This window comes from Micromys minutus (assembly GCF_963924665.1).
Source record: "Micromys minutus genome assembly, chromosome: 2".
Taxonomy (NCBI): Eukaryota; Metazoa; Chordata; class Mammalia; order Rodentia; family Muridae; genus Micromys; species Micromys minutus.
Genome location: NC_137971.1, coordinates 50,483,713 through 50,504,643, shown reverse-complemented (window position 1 = coordinate 50,504,643; position 20,931 = coordinate 50,483,713). Strand labels below are relative to the sequence as shown.

The 20,931-nt window shown below is 43.4% G+C and overlaps 1 protein-coding gene across 2 annotated transcripts in view; it reads left to right on the top strand.

Moving 5' to 3' along the window:
- The window catches only part of PLAAT5 (phospholipase A and acyltransferase 5), a gene marked incomplete at both ends in the record, with an annotated part of 32,031 nt that extends 16,900 nt beyond the window's left edge, over positions 1-15,131 (top strand). Inside the window, 2 exons of one of the 2 annotated variants that reach the window (XM_080912006.1) lie at positions 12,440-12,699; positions 14,913-15,131. In XM_080912006.1, the coding sequence (XP_080768132.1) occupies positions 12,440-12,699; positions 14,913-15,131 (479 nt within the window). Of the gene's footprint in view, positions 1-12,439; positions 12,700-14,521; positions 14,615-14,912 lie in introns of those variants that run through there. The other variant, XM_080912007.1, reaches the window with a different exon arrangement.
- Between the last annotated feature and the right edge of the window lie 5,800 nt (positions 15,132-20,931).

The window sequence follows — 20,931 nt, the reverse complement described above, 5'->3', positions numbered from 1 at the left end:
CCTGTGAGACTGGATCTCTTCAAATGGGGTCTGGGTACAGAGTGCCCCTTTTCATTTCTGATTTTCTTATTTGAATACCGTCTTTGTGCCCTCTAGTAGTCTGGCTAAGGGTTTATATATCTTGTTGATTTTCTCAAAGAACCAACTCCTGATTTTGTTGATTCTTTGTATAGTTCTTTTTGTTTCTGCTTGGTTGATTTCAACTCTGAGTTTGATTATTTCCCGCTGTCTATTCTTCTAGGGTGTATTTGCTTCTTTTGGTTCTTGAGCTTTCAGGTGTGCTGTTAAACTATTAGTATGTGCTCTCCTTAGTTTCTTTTGGGAGGCACTCAGAGCTATGAGTTTTCTTCTTAGCACTGCTTTCATTGTGTCCTATAAGTTTGGGTATGTTGTGCTTTCATTTTCATTAAATTCTAAAAAGTCTTTAATTTCTTTCTTTATTTCTTCCTTGACCAAGTTATCACTGAATACATCATTGTTGAGCTTCCATGTATATATGGGCTTTTCATTGTTTTTGTAGTTATCAAAGACCAGCCTTAGTCCATGGTGATCTGATAGGATGCATGGGAGTATTTCAATTTTCTTGTATCTGTTGAGGCCTGTTTTGTGACCAATTGTATGGTCAGTTTTGAAGAAGGTACCATGACGTGCTGAGAAGAAGGTATATTCTTTTGTTTTTGGATGAAATGTCCTGTAAATATCTGTTAATTTCAGTTGGTTCATAGCCTCTGTTAGTTTCCTTGTGTCTCTGTTCAGTTTCTGTTTCCATGATCTGTTCATTGAAGAGAGTGGGGTGTTGAGGTCTCCTACTATTACTGTGTGTGGTGCAATATATGCTTTTAGCTTTAGCAAAGTTTTTCTGATGTAATGTAGGTTCCCTTGCATTTGGAGCATAAATATTCAGGATTGAGAGGTCATCTTGATAGATTTTTCCTTTGATGAGTAAAAAGTGTCCTTTCTTATCTATTTGAGAACTTTTTGTTGAAAATCAATTTTATTCAATATTAGAATGACTACTCCAGCTTGTTTCTTGGGACCATTTGCTTGGAAAATTTTTTCCCCAGCCTTTACTCTGAGGTAGTGTCTGTCTTTGTTGCTGAGATGAGTTTCCTGTGTGCAGCAAAATGCTGGGTCCTGTTATGCATCCAGTCTTTCTTTTGGGGGATTCAGTTCATTGATGTTAAGAGATATTAAGGAATAATGATTGTTGTTTCTTGTTATTTTTGTTATTAGAGGTAGACTTATGTTTGTGTGCTTATTTTCTTTTGGGTTTGTTGCAAAATTACTTTCTTGCTTTTTCTATGGTGTAGTTTCCTTCCTTGTATTGGAATTTTCCATCTATTATATTACTTTTGTAGGGCTGGATTTGTGGACAGATATTTTAAAAATTTCTTTTGTTCTGGAATATCTTGGTTTCTCCCTCTAAGGTAATTGAGAGTTTTGCTGGATACTGTAACCTTGAATGACATTTGTGTTCTCTTAGGTTCTGTATGATGTCTGTCCAGGGTCTTCTAGCTCTCATAGTCTCCGTTGAGATGTCTGGTGTAATTCTGATAGGTCTGCTTTTATATGCTACTTGGCCTTTTACCCTTGCTGCTTTTGATATTCTTTCTTTGTTTTGTGCATTTGCTGTTTTGACTATTATGTGACATGAGGAATTTCTTTTCTGGTCCAATCTATTTGGAGTTTGTTAGGCTTCTTGTATGTTCACGTTCATCTCTTTCTTTAGGTTAGGGAAGTTTTCTTCTATAATTTTGTTGAAAATATTTACTGGTCCTTTAAGTTAAAAATCTTCGCTCCCTTCTACCCCTATTATCTTCAGGTTTGGTCTTCTCATTGTGTCCTGGATTTCCTGGATGTTTTGGGTTAGCAGCTTTTTGCTTTTTGCATTTTCTATGACTATTGTGTCAATGTTTCTATGGTATCTTCTTTAATGAGGTTCTTTCTTCTACCTCTTGTATTCTGTTGGTGATCTACGACTCCTGCTCTCTTTCCTAGATATTCTATCTCCAGGGTTGTGTCTTTTGTGATTTTTTTATTGTTTTTATTTTAGTTTTAGATCCTGGTTTGTTTTGTTCAATTCCTTCACCTGTTTGGTTATGTTTTTCTGTAGCTCTTTAAGTGATTTTTGTGTTTCCTCTGTAAGGGCTTCTACTTCTTTATCTGTGTACTCTGTATTTCTTTAAGGGAGTTAGTTATTCATGTCCTTCTTGAAGCCTTCTATTATCATCATGACGTATGAGTTTTAAGTCTAAATCTTGTTTTTCTGGAGTGTTGGGATATCCACCACTTGCTGTGGTGGGAGAACTGGGGTCTGATGTTGCCACGTCGTCTTGGTTTCTGTTGCTTAGGTTCTTGTGTTTACCTCTTGTTATTTGTGTTGCTAGATGATCTTGTTGTCTCTGATGGGAGCTTGTCTCCCCTGTGGGCCTTTGGATTTGGAGTGAGAGTGCTCCTGGGTGCTCAGCTCTCTTTGGCAGGTTGTTGGTCCCGATGGCAGTGGGATGGCCCTAGCTCTGGGTGCAGATGAAAATTGGAAGTCTGGTGTTATCTTCTTTTTTCTCGAGTTTCATATGGTCTATGAATTGTATCTTGGGCATTCCACACTTCTTTTTGTCTAATCTCCCCTTATCAGTGAGTACATACCGTGTGTGTTCTTTTGTTTCTGGGCTTCCTCACTCAGGATAATGATATTTTCAAGTCCCATCCATTTGCCTGTGAATTTAATGAAATCATTGTTTTTAATCACTGAGTAGTACTCTATTGTGTAAATGTACCATATTTTCTGTATCCATTCTTCTGTTGAAGGACATCTGGGTTCTTTCTAGCTTCTGACTATTATAAATAAGGCTGCTATGAACATAGTGTGAAGCATGTGTCCTTCTTATATGTTGGAGAGGTATATTTCAGGAGTGGTATGGCTGGGTCCTCTGGTAGAACTATTTCCAATTTTCTCAGGAACTGCCAGATTGATTTCAGAGTGCTTGTACCAGCTTGCAATCCCACTAGCAAAGGAAGTGTTTCCTCTTTCTTCACATTCTTGCCAGCATCTGCTTTCACCCAAGTTTTTTTATCTTAGCTATTCTGACTGGTATGAGGTAGAATCTCAGGGTTGTTTTGATTTGCATTTCCCTGATGATTAGGGATATTGATTATTTCTTTAAGTGATTCTCATCCATTTGTGATTTCTCAGTTGAGAATTATCTGTTTAGCTCATCTTAGTCAGGGTATCTATTTCTGCACAAACATCATGACTATGAGCAAGTTGGGGAGGAAAGGGTTTATTCAGCTTACAATTTCATTTCACTGTTTATCACCAAAGGAATTTAGGACTGGAACCCAAGAAAGTCAGGAAGCAGAGGCCATGGAGGGATGTTGGTTACTGGCTTGCTTTCCCTGGCTTTCTCAGCTTGCTCTATTATAAAACCCAGGTCTACCAGCCCAGGGATGGCACCACCCACAATGGGCTGGGCCCTCTCCCATAGATAACTAGTTGAGAAAATGTCTTACAGCTGGATCTCCTGGAGGCATTTCCTCAACTGAGGCTCCTTTCTCTGTGATAACTCCAGCTTGTGTCAAGTTGACACAAAACCAGCCAGTACAGCTCTGAACCCCATTTTTAATAGGGTTATTTGGTTCTTTGGAGTCTGACTTTTTGAATTCTCTGTATATTTTTGATATTAACCCTCTATCAGATGTTGGTAGGGTTGGTAAAGATCTCTTCCCAGTCTGTTGATTGCTGTTTTGTCCTTTTGACAATGTCCTTTATCTTACAAAAGCTTTTCAATTTTATGAGGTCCCATTTGTCAATTCTATAATTTTTTTCATTTTAAATTTTATTTATTTTTATTTAATCTTTTTTTATTGGATAGTTTATTTATTTACATTTCAAATGTTATCCCCCCTTTTAGTTTCCCCTCTGGAAACCCCCATCCCATCCTCCCTCCTCCTTCTTATATGAAGGTGCTCTCCTACCCACTCACACACTCCCACCTCCCCACCTGGACATTTTCCTACACCGGAGCATTGAGCCTTCACAGGACAAAGGGCCCCTCCTCTCATTGATGTCTAACAAGGCCATCATCTGCTACATATGGACTGGAGTCATGAGTATCTCCATGTGTATTCTTTGGTTGGTGTCTTAGTCCCAGGGAGTTCTGGGGTACCTGGTTGGTTGATATTTTTGTTCTTTCTATGGGGTTGCAAACCTCCTCAACTCCTTCATCCCTTTCTCTAACTCCTCCATTGCGGACCCTGTGCTCAGTCCAATAGTTGTCTGTGAGCATCCACCTCTGTATTTGTCTTGCTCTGTCAGAGCCTGACATGTCAGCAAGCACTTCTTGCCATCCACAATAGTGTCTGGGTTTGGTGTCTATATTGGATGGATCCCAAGGTGGGGCAGTCTCTGGATGGCCTTTGCTTCAAACCTTGTCTTCATATTTCCTCCTATGGAAAATTTTGTTCCCCCATCTGAGAAGGACTGAGGCACCTGTACTTTGGTCTTCCTTCTTCTTGAGCTTCATGCTGTCTGTGAATTGTATCTTGGGTAACCCTAGCTTTTGGGCTAATATCTACTTATCAGTGAGTGCATACCATGCGTGTGGGTTTTTTGTTTTGTTTTGTTTTGTTTTTTTTTTTGGGACTGGGTTACCTCACTCAGGATAATATTTTCTAGTTCCATCATTTTTATTTCTAAGAATTTTATGAAGTCATTGTTTTAATAGCTGAGTAGCATTCCATTGTGTAAATGTACCACATTTTCTGTATCTATTCCTTGTTGAAGGACATCTGGATTCTTTCCAGCTTCTCACAATTATAAATAAGGATGCTATGAACATGGTGGAGCATGTGTTCTTGTTATATGTTGGAGTATTTTTTGGGTGTATGCCCAGGTGGTATAGCTGGGTCCTCAGGTAGTAAGTACTATGTTTAATTTTCTGAGGAACTGCCAGACTGATTTTCAGAGTGGTTGTACCAGCTTGCAATCCCACCAACAATGGAGGAGTGTTCCTCTTTCTCCACATCCTTGTCAGCATCTGCTGTCACCTGAGCTTTTGATCTTAGACATTATGACTAATTTGTGAGGTGGGATCCAAGGCTTGTTTTGATTTGTATTTCCCTGATGACTAAGGATGTTGAACATTTCTTTAGGTGCTTCTCAGCCATTCAGTATTCCTCAGTTGAAAATTCTTTATTTATCTCTGTACCCCATTTTTAATAGGGTTATTTGATTCTCTGAAGTCTAACTTCTTGAGTTCTTTGTATATATTGGATATTAGCTCTCTATCAGATGTAGGATTGGCAAAGATCTTTTCCCATTCTGTTGGTTGCTGTTTTTTCCTAATGACAGTGTCCTTTGCCTTACAGAAGCTTTGTAATTTTATGAGGTTCTTTTTGTCTATTGTTGATCTTAGAGCATAAACCATTGGTGTTTTGTTTTGGACATTTTCCCCCATGCCCCTGTGTTTGAGGCTCTTTCCCACTTTCTTGTCTATTAGTATAAATGTATCTGGTTTTATGTGGAGGTCATTGATCCACTTGGACTTTAGCTTTGTATAGGGTGGTAAGAACCATTCGATTTGCATTCTTTTACATGCTGACCACTAGTTGGACTAGCACCATTGTAAATGCTTCCCCCCCCCCCACTGTATGTTTTAACTCCTTTCTCAAAGATCAAGTGGCACTGTTGTTTTTAACAACAGACATTAAATCTTTTAATTGCTCTATGGTTATGTTTCTTCCACAGAAAATGATTGGATTGGATTTGATATTCAAGCCTGTGGGAGCCTCCCATAGGGTATTTCCTGCCTATCCTTTGTTGATCTGCAAATGTTTGTGTTATGTCTGTCTCCTATAAACTCAGCAATTTGCCTCTTCTGAGCTGCTTGTAGTCGGAAGTTGGCATTTTTCTGCTTAGTGGCAATCCTGGCTAGGTAGAATACTTTCTTTTTCCTTTTCTTTTCTTTCATTTTTTGGTTTTTTTCTTTCTTATTTTTAATTTTTATGTTTTTTTATAAAGGAAAATATTTGATTGGGACTGGGTTACAGGTCCAATGTTTAGTCCATTTTCATGGTGGGAAGCATGGCGGCATGCAGGCAGAGATGGTGCTGGAGCAAGAGTTCTACATCTTGATCAAAGGCAGCTAGGAGGAGTCTGTCTTTCCAACTGGGCAGAGCTTGAACATAAAGTCCTCAAAGCCCACCCCCACAGTGACACACTTCTTCCAATAAGGCTACACCTACTCCAACAGGGCCACACCTCCTAATGTGCCATGTTCTGTGGGCTGACACATGAGAGACAAACCTATTTAAACCGCCACATTGCACTACCTGGTCTCCAAAGGCTTGTATATATAACACAGTACAAAATGCATTAGCCTAACTTTAAAAGTCCCCACAGTCTACCACAGTCTCAACAATATTTGAAAGTACAAAGTTCAAAGTCTCTTCTGAGATTCATGCAATCCCTTAAGTGCAATTCCCTATAAAACCAAAATCAAAAGGCAGATCATATACTTCCAGTGTCACAGGATATACATTACCATCCCAAAACATCACAGTGAGGAAATATTGGACCCCAAAGCAAGACCAAAACTTAGCTAGGAAAACTCCATACTCTGTATCTCCATGTCTGATGTCCAATTCCTTTCAGCTTTTTAAACTGCAACACAATTCTTTCTTTCGTGCTGCTTCTACTCCCTGTTAGCAGAGTCTCTGTAGGTATCCCCTGACTCTGGGATCTTTAACATCTTAGGGTCTCCAAGGCAACCTCAGCCTCACAGTTTCTTGTTCCAATGTCTGGAATCCACACATGATCTTCTGTGCACCCCCAAATGGCTCGAGTCATTTCTCCAGCACTTCTATTACAGTCTAGGTCATGGTTGACTCCACTCCACTGCTGTTGCTGTATTACAGTCTAGGTCATGGTTGACTCCACTCCACTGCTGTTGCTGTATTACAGTCTAGGTCATGGTTGACTCCACTCCACTGCTGTTGCTGTATTACAGTCTAGGTCATGGTTGACTCCACTCCACTGCTGCTGCTGCTGTTGGTGATCATCCCATGGTACCGGCATCTTCAGGACACTGGGGTCTTCCTTTGCAAGTAGGCTTTACTTTCACCAATAGCCTCTCATAGGCTTTCTTCTTGGTGCTAAGCCTCAACTTCTTTGTATAACCACTTCTGGGCCTTCAACTGCCACTGAGGCTGTACCTTCACCAGTGGCCTTTCCTGACCTCTCACAATGTTAAGGCTCAGTTGCTCTCCATGGATTCTTCATGACTTCAAATCCAGTACAGCCTGGGTGATTCTTACATATTACATTCTGGCTGTCAGCACAATGTCTCTCTCTGGAACACAGCTTCTTTGTTCTCTCTAAATATACTTCCCAGAAGATTTGACCTCAGTGATACTGATCTCTTCTTAATTACTACTAATTTCTTAGTTCCAGTTAACCAGCATTATCAATTATCCTGTAATTAATTCCTTCTATTCTGGACTCTAAAGCCAGAGCGTCCAAGTTCTGCTGCTTGCTGGGGCTGGAATTTGGTCCCCTTGTTCTATTACATCTTGGCCAGCTGTCTGTTTTCAATGATTTAATTCACAGCCTAAGCTTTGCTGTCCTGGAATTTTCTCTGCAGACTGACTTTGAACTCAGAGATATGACTGCCTCTGTATCCTGAGTCCTGGGATTAAAGGCATGTATCATTATGCTTGGAATAAGCTTCTCTTTAATTCCTTTCTGGTTTATAGTTAGAAAACACATTGCCCCTAGAGATGCCTTGTTTACAATTTTGTTGCAAATGATGGTATTTCCCACAACTAAAGTATGGGGAATTTTGAGATCTGAGATCTTTGGTGGCTTTGTCACACAGTCTCTTTGCAAATGAGCATATTTCCTACAATTGAAGCACCAGACATTTTGATATCCAAGACCTGTAGCTATAGCTTGACCTATGAGATCAGCATGGCACCCACTAGAGACAATATTGGTTGTGACACTTATCTGCTCACCCATAGATGCTGCTTATGCCTTAATTGTCTAATAATGTTTACACTCAGTATTAATATTTTATACTCTGAGGTCTCTATAAACACCTGTCTTTCATCAGGATTCAATACAGTTTTGCTTACAGCCAAGACTAATCTTTGTAAAAAAAAAAAAAAAAAAACAAAACAGTGAAGGCCTCTAAGGAGTCTTGTATAATCTTTGTAAATGAGGTGGACCTTTTCCCAGCCTCCTCAACTTTGTCCCAACCTCTGAAAGCTGCTAAGGGACATTCTTCTATAGTAGCATCATCAAATTGAATCTGCTCTTCTATATCACAGTACCGCCGGTCACCTAGCAACAGGTCTTTGACTATATTCACTACCCTCTTCTATTTCAGTGTTCAATATTCACAGCTTCTTCACTCCATGTTAACCTTTGCAACCGTGGACCAGTCTCTAGTTTACCTGTCAACAAGCTCTTCCAGTCTTGGGGAATAATTCTACTTTGAGTAGCCCAGTTATCTAGAGTTTGTTTTAGATAAGGCTTGTGTATCCCATATGAGACCACAGCCTCTTTAAAACACCTTAGATTTATACTTTCTATAGGACACCATCCTATCTCATTATAACCTTGTTTCATACCATTAGCAGGCATGTACTGTATGAGCACTGGGAAAGCTGATAGTGATTTAGTAACCCAGGGCCACCCCTCCTCCCACTCTGACAGCATGGTTGGTTTGATATTAACTCTGTCTTGAAACATCCTCCCACGGTTTCAGCTATTTTCCGACCTGACTGCCCTTGGTTAGAGTTTCTTCCCCTCTATCCCGTGGGGACTCTTGTTTTTGTACTCAGTCTTGTTCTCCCCTTTCAGACACCCCCTGCCTCCCAAGTGTTTCCACACCCACCAGAAATTTCTCTAGTTGCACAGTCAACCTGTAACCTTTTTGGAAACGAGAGAGCAGAGTGAACTCCTTTGTTTTTCCATTTCAGCCTTTTTTCCCTCTTTTGTTTGTTTCTCAGACCCCAACATTTCCACCTGTAATTTTCCCAGTTTCACAGCTGTTGTCTGTATCTTTTTTTAAAAAACAGAATCTAGGAAGAAGAAAAAGAAAAACCAGAAAATCCCAACTGGGAGGAAACCAGGGGAATATTCCAGCAGTAGCAGCCACAATAAAATTTTTGCTGACCTCTTGAAAAGAAATATTTATTCCTCTATCTCTTGCCAACTCCTCTATGGCATCTTAAGTCAAATTTTCTGTTCTTCCTAGCTCCATGTCTGGGCACCATTTTATAGCTTTCTTTTGCTACTTTGTGGGTTCTTCTTTTTCTTTACTATTTTTCTATCCTTTTAGCTTCTAACATTAGATAAGAGGGAAAAAAGGATAAAGAGGAGAGGAAAGGAAAGAGGTCCTTGAATAAAGTCAGGGATCTGAAAGGGGTGACATTATTATTAGATTACTTCTTGTTGATTAGGGCCATGACATTCCTTGGGGCAAGTTTGATCTTTGCTGTTAGAATATTCAATTTCTTCTTGTTGTTGCTTCTTTGCACACAACTACTTAACAAACCACAACCAGCAACCAAAAACAACGGACAACAACCAACCAACAACCCTGCTCTAAGCTTCAGGTGGATTGCACTATTAGCACTATCCATGTTCTCTCAGACCTGAGGATGAAACATACATTAGCTTACTTTTGATATGCTTTGGCTCAGTGGCTTGGCTTTTCTAAGCCTCTCTCCACTAGCCTGCCCTTCTCGTCACTCCCAGCTCAACAACCCTAACTTTTCCATCAGCTCAGTTGCTCAGTTGCCTTAAGTCGTAGCTCAACACCCTGTATCTGCCCTCAGTTTAATTATGTTTCTAGTATCCTGCCTGCTACCCCAGGCCCAGGCAGGGAAGTGGCCAATGTCCACTTCACCCTAGATCTTACATGGCTGGTGCCTCCTTTTTTCTCCAAAGCATGGCAAAACTTTTTCTTCTCTCCTGTGTCTGCCAGCCTGCCTGTGGGGAAAACTGGAAGTCCCGTCTATTGTGCCCAGATCATTAGCCACTAGCATCTTTATTGATCGATCAAGAACCAGTCCGGGGAACATGACCTTCGATATTCACATGCAAATGGCTAATCAAAACATCAGAATTTTCCCCTACACTCGGGCCCAGCATTTATTTAACCTCTAAAAACTCCCCAGAATCCCAAGTGTCACATAATCACAGAAACTATCTGCAGCTGGCAAAATCATGCCCCTGCTAGAGCTCGAGGCAAATCATAAGTCATCTGCTGTGGACAATCTGAAGCAGCCCCATATCTTACAGTTGGGGTTAAAATAAAAACATATTCTTATAATATTTCTGCTTATTTTGGTAAAACCCCCAAAATTCAAAAGTTGTCATTACAAACCCCACTTGTATAACTAAGGAGATGGTTAGCAGTGATCCCCTCTCTATCAACTTTCTCAAAACATCATAATGACATTGTTCCCATAATGCACCCCTCTGTGTATGACCACTTCAGGGCAAAGTAGAATTACAGAGAAGCTAATTAGTAGAACATGTAGAAATAGAATAAGAGGTTTTTTTTTTTTTTTTTTTGTTCCTCTTGGGTATCTTAGAAAGATATGTTTGTGTGCAGTCATCCAGTTGGCTCCTGATGAGAAAGAAATAATAAAAAGTTCTGCCCTTCACAGGACCAAGGGCCTATCCTCTTTCTTATTGATGCCCAATAAGGCCATCCTCTGCTACATATGTGGCTCGAGCCATGGGTCCATCCATGTGGGGAGGGTAGGTGAGGGAGAACCCTCATAAAGGCAGGGTGAGGGGCATGGGGGGTTCCTGAGGGAAAACCAGGAAAGAGGGATAACATTTGAAATGTCATCTAAAAAATGGTTCTATCCTTAATTGATATGATAGTAGATATTTGTGGGATACAGTGTTGCAGCTTTTCAATATGCAATGACATATACAAGTTATTAGCATATCCACGTCCTCTAATATGGTTTTTTCCCTTTGCATGCAATGGTCTTGGTGTGTATGCACATTTTCATACACTCACAGGTGTGGAGGCTTGAAGTTGGCATTATGCATCTTTTTTGATCACTCTCTCTCTGAACCTTACGGCTCACCAGTTCTGTCTAATCTAGCTGGCTGGTGTCTAGTCCTGGGGGGGGGTTCTCCATCTCTCCCTCCCAAGTATTGGGATCATGGGTGGCCACCTTTCTTGCCTGACATTTTATTGTTGTTGTTTTAAAACAGGTTTTCTCTGTGAACCCCTGGCTATCCTGGAACTCTGGCACCCACTCTGTAGATCAAGCTGGCTGTGAACTCAGAGATTCACTTGCCTCTGCTTTCTGAGTGCTGGGAATTTTGATCTTCATGTTTGTTGGGCAAATTCTCTATCCACTGAGATTTCTCCAGCCCTATCATTTCTCTTTGGTGAGAATATTGGAAATCATCTCTCATAGCTGTTTTTTAGTGACCACTCATGTGGCGCCAGACAGGTTCCCAACCCTCTTGGAGCTTCCATGTCTTCTAAATACTCAGTTTGAGGCAATACAGCAGCTTTCAAATGTTTCTTTCTCCGGAAGCTGCACAGCCCCTCCTTGGTGGTAAGCCTTAAGGAGAAACCCCCATCTATGCATAGTCACAAACAGGAAGAGTCTCTGAGTGGATGGTAGTAGGAGTGAGCACCAGAGTTCCAAATACTAGTTCTACTCTTTTCCCTTGCAGTGGCCCAGAGGGAGGCATGATAGGGAACTATTTTTATGTACAAGCTAGAGCCTCACAAAGGGATGGCTCATGGATATTCGAGATTAGTGACATCTGCTTAGACAATAAGACTCAGTTTCTAAGACAGGATCAGGCCAATGTAGTTTAGTCCAGGGCCACATGATAAGGTATTTCTACAGTCACTAAGAAAAGATTCTTTTGAAGGTGAGCAGAGCATGTAACTCAGGGCAAAGGATATCTTGGCACAGGGTGAGGTAGTGGTAGTGGTGCCTTGGTAATGTGCTTCCTGCACAAACATGAGGTTCTGAGTTCTGATTCCCAGCACTCATGTAAAAAGAAAATTGTGTATGCCCAGCTAGTCCCTGGAGCCCACTGGCCAGCCCATCTAGCCAATAAATAGGTGACGTGTTGACTCAGTGAGAAGCCAGGAAAAAATACAATGGAGAAAGTGATTAGGGAATATTATTTTGACAGTGATGTCTGGCTTCCACACATGCATGTGCACCCACATGTGCATCTGTACTTCCCCCTTAAGGAGAAGTATCTGGAAAGTTGGTCCTCCATGGTACATTTCATACAACTCCCTCTCCTCTAACATATTCTAAATTGATGTGCAATCGAGAAACTCCCAGAAAGTGGTTTCACCAAGGTCTTAGGCAGAGCCAGCACATCCCATCCCTTTACTCTTTGAGCAGTTCCATCTTTTGTTCTTGCTTGCAGGTGAGTTTGAGGTGGGCAGCATCACCTCTATCTTCAGCAACCGCGCTGTGGTGAAGTACAGCCGTCTAGAGGATGTGCTGCACGGCTGCTCCTGGAAGATCAACAACAAGCTGGATGGGACGTACCTGCCCCTGCCGGTGGACAAGATCATCCAGCGCACAAAAAACATGATAAACAAGATAGTTCAGTACAGCCTAATTGAGGGGAACTGTGAACACTTTGTCAATGACCTCAGATATGGCGTGGCCAGGAGCCAGCAGGTATGTCCTTGAGTGCCAGCCCCCACGCCTGCCCCAGTTCCTCCTCACTGCCTGCCAAGCTTATTTAAGATGGCCAGACAAAGCTTGGCAGACACCAGCTTCCTATACCGTTTGTTGTGCTGTGCTAATACTGGGAAGAAATATTACATCACCAGGAACGTTACCCACTGGCGTCTCAGCTCTTGGCCAGGGGTGGTCTCCTTCAGTTGCTGTCTTCTGAAGCTCCTCCTTGCTTTGCAACATGGTTAGAGATCAGGGTAGATATTTGGCTATCAGAGCTGAGAAGCTGTAACCCGTGGGCCATGATGGGTGTGAAGACCAAGTTTTTTCCTCCCTGGCCCCAGGCTCCGAGAATAATGACTCTGAAACTTATGCATATTTACAGATTCTTAGTCCATAAGCTTTGGTTGTTCCCTGGTTAGATCACAACTTAATATCTCATTTATTATCATCTAACTTCTGCCATGTGGCTGGTTGCCTCTGCTCAGTTCCCTTGCTTCTGACTTCCTCCGTGTTCCTGGCAAATCCTCCTATCTTGGCTCTGCCCCGAATTCTCCTACCAATAATCTCACCTTCTCTTTCCTGCCTAAGCTTATTGGCCAATCAGCATTTTATTGGTAGGTGCTGTATCCATACACTACACAAGGGATTATTCTGTAAATCAGTGCTATGTATTATTATTTTAAAACTTGAATTAGCATCTGACTCTGCTAAATTTGGAGACCATAGAAAGTTTACACAGAAGCGCCTAGGTTTTCCAGTCTTTTTTTAAGCCATTAATGAGGTCACTGAGCTGGCATCCCTGTCTCTGGTGGGCCAACTGGTGGCTGTGTTCTATGTGCTCAGCATGGATGTGCCATTTGACAGCTCTTGTCACTAATCCTGCCTGGCTCACACTGTGCTGAGTGGCTCACACTGTGTGGAACAGATATGCCATGTTCCAACTCTTGTCATATCACCTCCGTGACTCATCCTGCATTTGGCTCTGTAACCATCTTTCTGCCCCACTGGCCCCACACAGGCCAGTGATAAACATATAACACATGGGAAAGAGCCCTGGAGCCTAAATATCTGTAGCGATTTAGGCTGTTCTCATTAATAGTTGACCCTTTGCAAAAAGGTCATGAGTAGAAGGAATGGGCAACTTCTTTAAAAAAAAAATCTGTATATGTATATATGTGTGTATATACACATCCCCAAGTTTTAAAGGTGAGGCATCATTTTGTGTTTTTGGCTTTCCTGTGATTTTTATCTTATCTGCAGAGAGAGGGGCCCAATCTCCCTGTTATTCACCTCTCAGAAACAAGCCCTGCCCCCACACTCCACTTTGTTTTCCACAACCCCCTTCTCTCTACTTTGTACCTTCTGCTTGCCTGTGCTCTGTTCTTGTGAGGCTTTGTGTTAGAAGCTTGGTGGGCTCCAGTATGAAAGATGTCCCAACCCCATGAGTGCTTGTTGAGGGGTCATAAGACATGAGCTAAGTGTGAATAATGATTTGTGTGCAGTTGTGCCCAAGTGAGTTCCACACCCTGGCTCTCAGAGGCATCCTTTGCCTCATATATAGTACTTGGGAGGCAGAGCCTATGATGAATGGCTTCCAGGACAGAAAAAGGTCAGAGGTTTCATGGCCTGGGGAAAGGGTGCCTGTCTTCAGATGCCCCCTTGCTAAGTCTCTGGAGATGTAGGATAGTACAGTGGTCTTCTTCCTTAGGAACATACTCCAGTCAGGTTGGATTCCGAAAGGGAGGAGAGGGGTAGGAGGAAGGAGGAGCGCCAGCCTGCAATTGGTGCCCACAATATCACGAACTGCTGTGCATTGCAGGTGGAGCATGCCCTGGTGGAGGGAGCGAAGGCTGCAGAAGCTGTCCTCTCAGCAGTAGTAGATAGCATAAGACCCAAGCCCATCACTGCTTGAAGGTGCTGCAGATTCCAAGCAGAGGAAGAGCTATGGGCAGCTTCGGAGCAAAGACCGCCTTTCTTCCTCCTTGCCCCCATCACTCAGTGGCCCTGTTAAAAGAGACTGTGAGTTTCTGGAAAACTGGAATGTGTTTTGTTACTTCCTCTGGTATCCGTTCACTACGGCTGGTGTGGACCCTTACACCGTCAGCATGGGAGGAGCTGCTCTCTGCCATGGATCTTGCATGTGTCAGGCCCTGTTGGAGCCATTTCATATGTTTATTTAATCCAAACCCTTTGCTTGTTCCTTAGGCTAACTTTACTTTGTGGAGCTGGGGAACCATCAGAAACATCTGGAAACCTCGTTTCCAGCAATGACGAACTCCTCCCAGGAACCCTTCCTATTGCTCTCAGTGTTATCTGCCCCTTTCTATCTATCCCAGTCCTGCCTTTCCAGACCCTCTGTGTGGTCAGGGGGAGGAGGCATGGAGAGGACGACGAGGAAAGCTGCTGCTTTAGGGCCAGGTGTTCCTTAATCTGGCTGCTCTTTAGAGGACCTGAGTTTGGTTCCCAGGATCCATGTAGGTACACATACCCACATACACACACACACACATACACACGACTAAAGATGAAAAAATTGCCAAGTGGTGGCGGCAGCAACGACGGTGCACGCCTTTAATCCCAGCGCTCGGGAGGCAGAGGCAGGCGGAGCTCTGAGTCTGAGGCCAGCCTGTTCTACAGAGTGAGTCACAAAACAGCCAGGGCAATATAGAAGAACCCTGTTTTGACAAAAACAAAAACAATATTAAACAAATTGAGCAATTTTATATTATACATTATCTCGTTAACAACCACAGCTGGACCCGGCATCATCCTGGACACATTCCTAAAATGCCCTCTGCCAGACAAACCACTCTGTAGTCTTCCTGTTCAGCTTCACCCAGTTTCTCAGGACATGGCCAGAGTGAAGCCAGATCCTTGATCCAAATCATATACAAATGGTCGCTACCTCAGTTCCTTGTTTCTCTTTGAAACCCCAGGGACTGGGCATCTCTCTCAGTATTCTTCTCCATGGTCCCACAAGAATTGCCCACTAAGCTCAACTTCCTAACCCTAAGTTCCAGCTCTCCCACATTCCAGCCACAGCACAGTCCCAAAGGAGGAAGAAACACATGGACAAGGCTCATTACAGCAGTGACCCCATTTCTTGGAGCCGATTTCTGTCTCAGGGTCTGTTCTTGTTGCTATGATAAAATACTCAGATGAAAGCAACTCAAAGGAGAAAGGATTTATTCATTTAATTCACAGTTCAGGGTTATGGCCCATCAGGGTAAGGAAGCCGTGTGGCAGGAACTGGAGGGAGGTGGGTACATTATGTCCGCAGCCAAAATAAAGGAGCAGTGAATGAGTGCACGCTCGCTGCTTGAAAGTTTCCCTTTCTTCATTCAGCCCAAGGCCAGACCATGAAATGGCAATGTCAGAATGAAGCCAGGATGAAGTCATCTGGGGTGGGTCTTCCCACCTCTGTGAACCCAGCTAAGAACATCTGGCCGTGCTCAGAGGCCCGTCTCCTAGGTGATTCTCAATTTTACGTTGACAGTTGACCCTGACCACCACATGCATCAGCTTCATTCTTTACTGTTTAAACTTGTGGATTTAGGCTGGGCGTTGGTGGCATGCGCCCGTAATCCCAGCACTTAGGAGGCAGAGGCAGGCAGATCTCTGAGTCTGAGGCCAGCCTGAACTGTACAGCGAGCTCCAGGATAGCCAAGGCTATACACACGGGGAAATTTGAAATTTCCATTCTGACTGATTTCAGATGAATATTTGAACCATATGAGTCAACTGTGTGGATGGAAGAATGATTTTTATGGAAGGTTTGGAACTGTTCCCATGGATTTTACTCTGTGGAGAGCTGAAGTCACCCCAAAGACGATTTCTCCCATAGCTCTGGAAAATATGGAGGAAGTGGAAGGCATACATTATTAGCAACATGGAAACCTGAAGGTGTTTTGGAGCTCTTTTAGGCTGCTTGCTCAGGCGCTTTTTTCTTTTCCTGTTGGGAGGAAACAGACACAATGAACCACCTTGGTTTTGGTCCTCTAACCCTTTCTCAGCAACCCAAACTTGATGCCTCATTTGGCTTCTTGGATGCCCAAGCCTGGTGTATTTCTTGCTGGAATGTCCTATGCCCTTCCCCAACATCCTATGCATGCTGTGGGTAGCCATCCTGGATGTTTGCCATCAGGCAAACCCACATTTTTGCTCATCATGACTGCCATGAAGCCAGTACACCTGGTTCCTTTCCCCTGTCTCCCTGACAGCTGGGAGATCACCTGGGCATCCACTAATTCTTCTTTTAATCTCTTAACTCAAAATATTGTGTGTTGAGACTTTTTTTGGAGGCAAGGCCTAAACACCAGGCTTTTACGAGCACACTTTCTTTAGCTTTAATGAACACTGTCACGTTTTAGCGAACACCTTAGTTCTGAACTCTTGGACCATTTGATTTCTAACAAGCAAACAGGAATTTCTTTGATTAGCAAACAGCTCCCCCACAGTAGTTTAGTGACGCTAACAGTGAACTCACCCACTCCTTGCTCACTGCTCTGGCTCTCTGGTATGAACTCCATTGGCAAAGTATGTCAGTAAGTATATATATGTTCCCTCCCTCATCCATTCAAAAACACAGTTTTGAGAGTGTGTCAAATTCCACGTGCTGACTAAGTGCACATTTGTTAGCCTATAAGCAGTGGTTTAGGAGGCTCAGGTGCCAGATCATTGGCATTCTGAGTCAGTGATGAAGACACGTGGGCCACAGACCAGTTTCTGGGCAGGAGTTCCTTCTATGTCCAAGCTCTCTGTAAGGCCACGAGCTCCGGAATTCATATCTCACACCTTCAAGATGAGGAGGAAAGATGGAAGCCAACAAAGCTGATGTGGAGAACGGATCAGGGTCTCGTCTGAGATCACAGCACAGAACCAGGATCCAAACCCAGGCCTTCTGGTCTGCAGAACTTGTGATGCTACCACGCTGATTCAGGGAGAGCCTGCGCTTCCTAGATCATCTCTCCAGACTGTCCCAAAGGAGCTCCAGTAGGGAGTTGTGATTAGAGGGTTCATGGTCTGCATATGCCACATGCTGTGCTGTCCCTGGCACTGAGGGCTCCATCTTGGACACGATGCTCTGTAGAAATGGATCATGCTGAACATGCTTTTAAAACCAGCATTCTCACCACAAAGGACAGGTGGTTCTCGAAATGGAGGCACTGAAGCTGGAGTGGTCTTTGTTGGCATCATAAAGTCTCTGGGGGTGGATTTGTGCGCACGCGATGTTAGTATCTTCCAGAGGTCTTGGCTCCTAGAGAGAAAGCTTTCAACGTGGAGCTGTTCGAGAATACAGGTCTTTAGACACTGCTGTTGTTCTTTGAAGGATGCTGATGGTGCTCTCGCCTAGGTGGCTTCGGGTTCCAGAAGCCCTGCACAGCCATCCCCACGTTCTACAAAGAGACAGAACCATTTCCCTTATCTCCAGGGTACTGGTACCTACACCTGTGGCTGTTCAGCTCCCTCCTACCAAATGATGTAGTATTTGATAGGCACATACTCACACCTCTGGGTGCCGATAGCACAGAGCAAGCCCACCAGGCCTCGGAGCACCAGGATCCAGCTATACACGGGCACAAAAGCACTGAGGATGCCGTAGTACAGAGTCCAGAGCACGCTGATCTTCAGCCCCTGTGGAGGAGGAGACACAGTGAAAGAGCCTTGAACACCTCCAGGTGGCACGTGTCTACAGGTAGCTAGGGCTACAATGAAGGATGGCGCGGCCCAGGCTGGGGTACCTGCTTTGGCTTCTAGTTTACCTGTCATGTTTGTTTGTTTTGGAGACAGGGTTTGTATAGCCCTGGCTGCTCTGGAACTCTTCTGTAGACCAGGCTAGCCTCTGGTCAAGAGTGCTGGGGTCAAAGGTGTGTACCATCATCTCCTGGTACCATTTTAATAAAAGACTTATGGAGCTGGAGAGATAGTTCAGTGGTTAAGAGCACTGACTGCTCTTCCAGAGGTCCTGAGTTCAATTCCTAGCAACCACACGGTGGCTCACAACCATCTGTAATGGGATCTGATGCCCTCTTCTGGTGTGTCTGAAGACAGCTACAGTGTACTCATATATAATAAATAAATAAACAATTCAGGGCTTCCTTTTACAGAGAAAAAAAAAAAAGATGAGGAGGTAAGACTTAAGAAACCTTGGGGCATTTTCTGCATCATAGCCTAGAAGCTGAAATGTCTGCTTTGAGTGAGTCCTGTTATGCCACCAGCCTGAGTCCTCTGTTACCAGCAGGAGGACAAGGGGGAGGGGGAGAGCCTGAGGGAAAGTACCTGAATGTGAATGCTTCTGAGATTCAACACTGGAGGGTGAGGAGGGTACAGTGGTGGTGCTGGTTCACTTGGCAAGTCCTGTGTCAAACTGTAGACCTGCGAGATGCCCTCATGGTTAGGGAGGGGCACCGTCAGTGATTAGTGGGTCGACCTAGATGTTTTACCTAGACAGGCTGACTCCAGGTGGCAATGTTGCAGAGGTTGTGACAGCCATGGGAAGATGTGGTTTTGCTAGAAGAGAAAGGTACTGGAGAATGTCAGGCATGCCGTGTGTGTGTGTGTGTGTGTGTGTGTGTGTGTGTGTGTGTGTGTATATAAAATCTCTCTATATGTAAGTTGCACTTGCAGGAGGGAGAAGTTGAGATCTCTGGTGAGGTGTAAGGCTATTTTGATTACACTGGTAATGACTGCTGTGCTCACAGGAAGGAGAGTTCTAGAAGGAATAGCCCATAGGAAACAGCAAGAGCATGGAGGTTCCTCTTGGTGTCCTCTGTATATGTGTGTATGGACATGTATGTGCCACAGTACACATGGAAGTGAGAGGATACTCTCCTTTTGCCATGAGGCTTCTAGGGATTAAACACAGGGCATTAGGCTTGGAAGTGGAGGTGGGTGATTTTAGTATGACTCAGCCCCAAGACACCTCACTGGAATTGTTTCCTGAGAGTGAAGCCCAGAAGAAAGCTTTCTTTTATCTTTACTTTTTTCTTTTTTAAGGGAAGGATGATTCTGGAATCTTGTCCACATGTGGACAAGAGTTAGGGGAGTAAAGACTGAACTCTGGTCAGAAGCCATCTCAGCCCCCATACCATTCCCACGGAAACACTGTTATGTTAGCAGAACAAGCCGCAGTCATTTGGACTTTGGGGGAATCGAAGCCAGTGGAGGTTCTGTTTCAGGGTCTCTTCAAAGGCCTCGTTCCAGCTGAGAAAGATCTTAACCATGCCTAAATTTTTTTTGTTCTTCTTTTTAATGGTAGGTTTTATATTGTGTTTCAAAAATACCTTTATTTTCTCAAATGACTCAGCTTTTTAGGAGGAACATGAGAAGATGAATTCCTTCAAACTTTTTTTGGGCGTATGTGTGTGTTTGTATGTAATGTCTGTGTGTGAGTGTGGATACACCCTCATTATGTGAACACACATGTGCAGGTCAGGAGTCCACACTGAGTGTCTTCCCCAGTCCTTCTCTGTACTATCTATAAGGCAGGGTCTCTCACTGAACCTGGGCCTTGACTGATCGGCTAGACTTGCTGTTCAATAAGCTCCTGGAATCCCCCTGTCTCTGTCCCCATGTATGAAGGTCTCAGCTGTGCGACCCTGCCTGGCATTTTACATAGGTGCTGGGAGATTCAAACTCAGGGTGTCTTGCTTGTTCAGCAGGCACTTTACCAACCGAGCCAAGCCCTTCAGCCCCTAGTTCGTGGTTTGGAAGCGGGAGCTTGCTCTATAGGTAGGCTGGCCTCCAACAAGTCATCTTCCTTGCTCAACCTTCATATTTCTAGGGTTCCAAATGAGTGCGTGTCACCACACTTGGCAAATTATTTATTTCCTTATTTACTTTTGGAATGATTGCTTAAAGTTCAACTTCAAAGTTAAAGCACCTCTGAGTTTACAGTGATGCGGGAGGTGTGTTATAAGTGGTTAATTTTTGCTGTTTCCAGTTCTGTTTCATAAGAAGAACCTTTGAAAGAAAAGTTAGAGGTTTCTTCTTGACTTTTGACTTGGTGAACACAAGCTACCCTGTCTTTTTCTAGATCCAGCAGGTCAGAGGAACTCTGTCACAAAGATGAGAGACTCTGGCCTTGACTGATTTTCCAGAGTAATGGCTTCTATGCTTTTCTTTCTATTTTTAATGCTTTTCTTTAGCAGCAGGCACCGTACCATTGAGTTGCTCAGTGGAAAAGACTAGCTAACCACTGATTCATGAAGGTAGCCCTAGGTGTCTGCT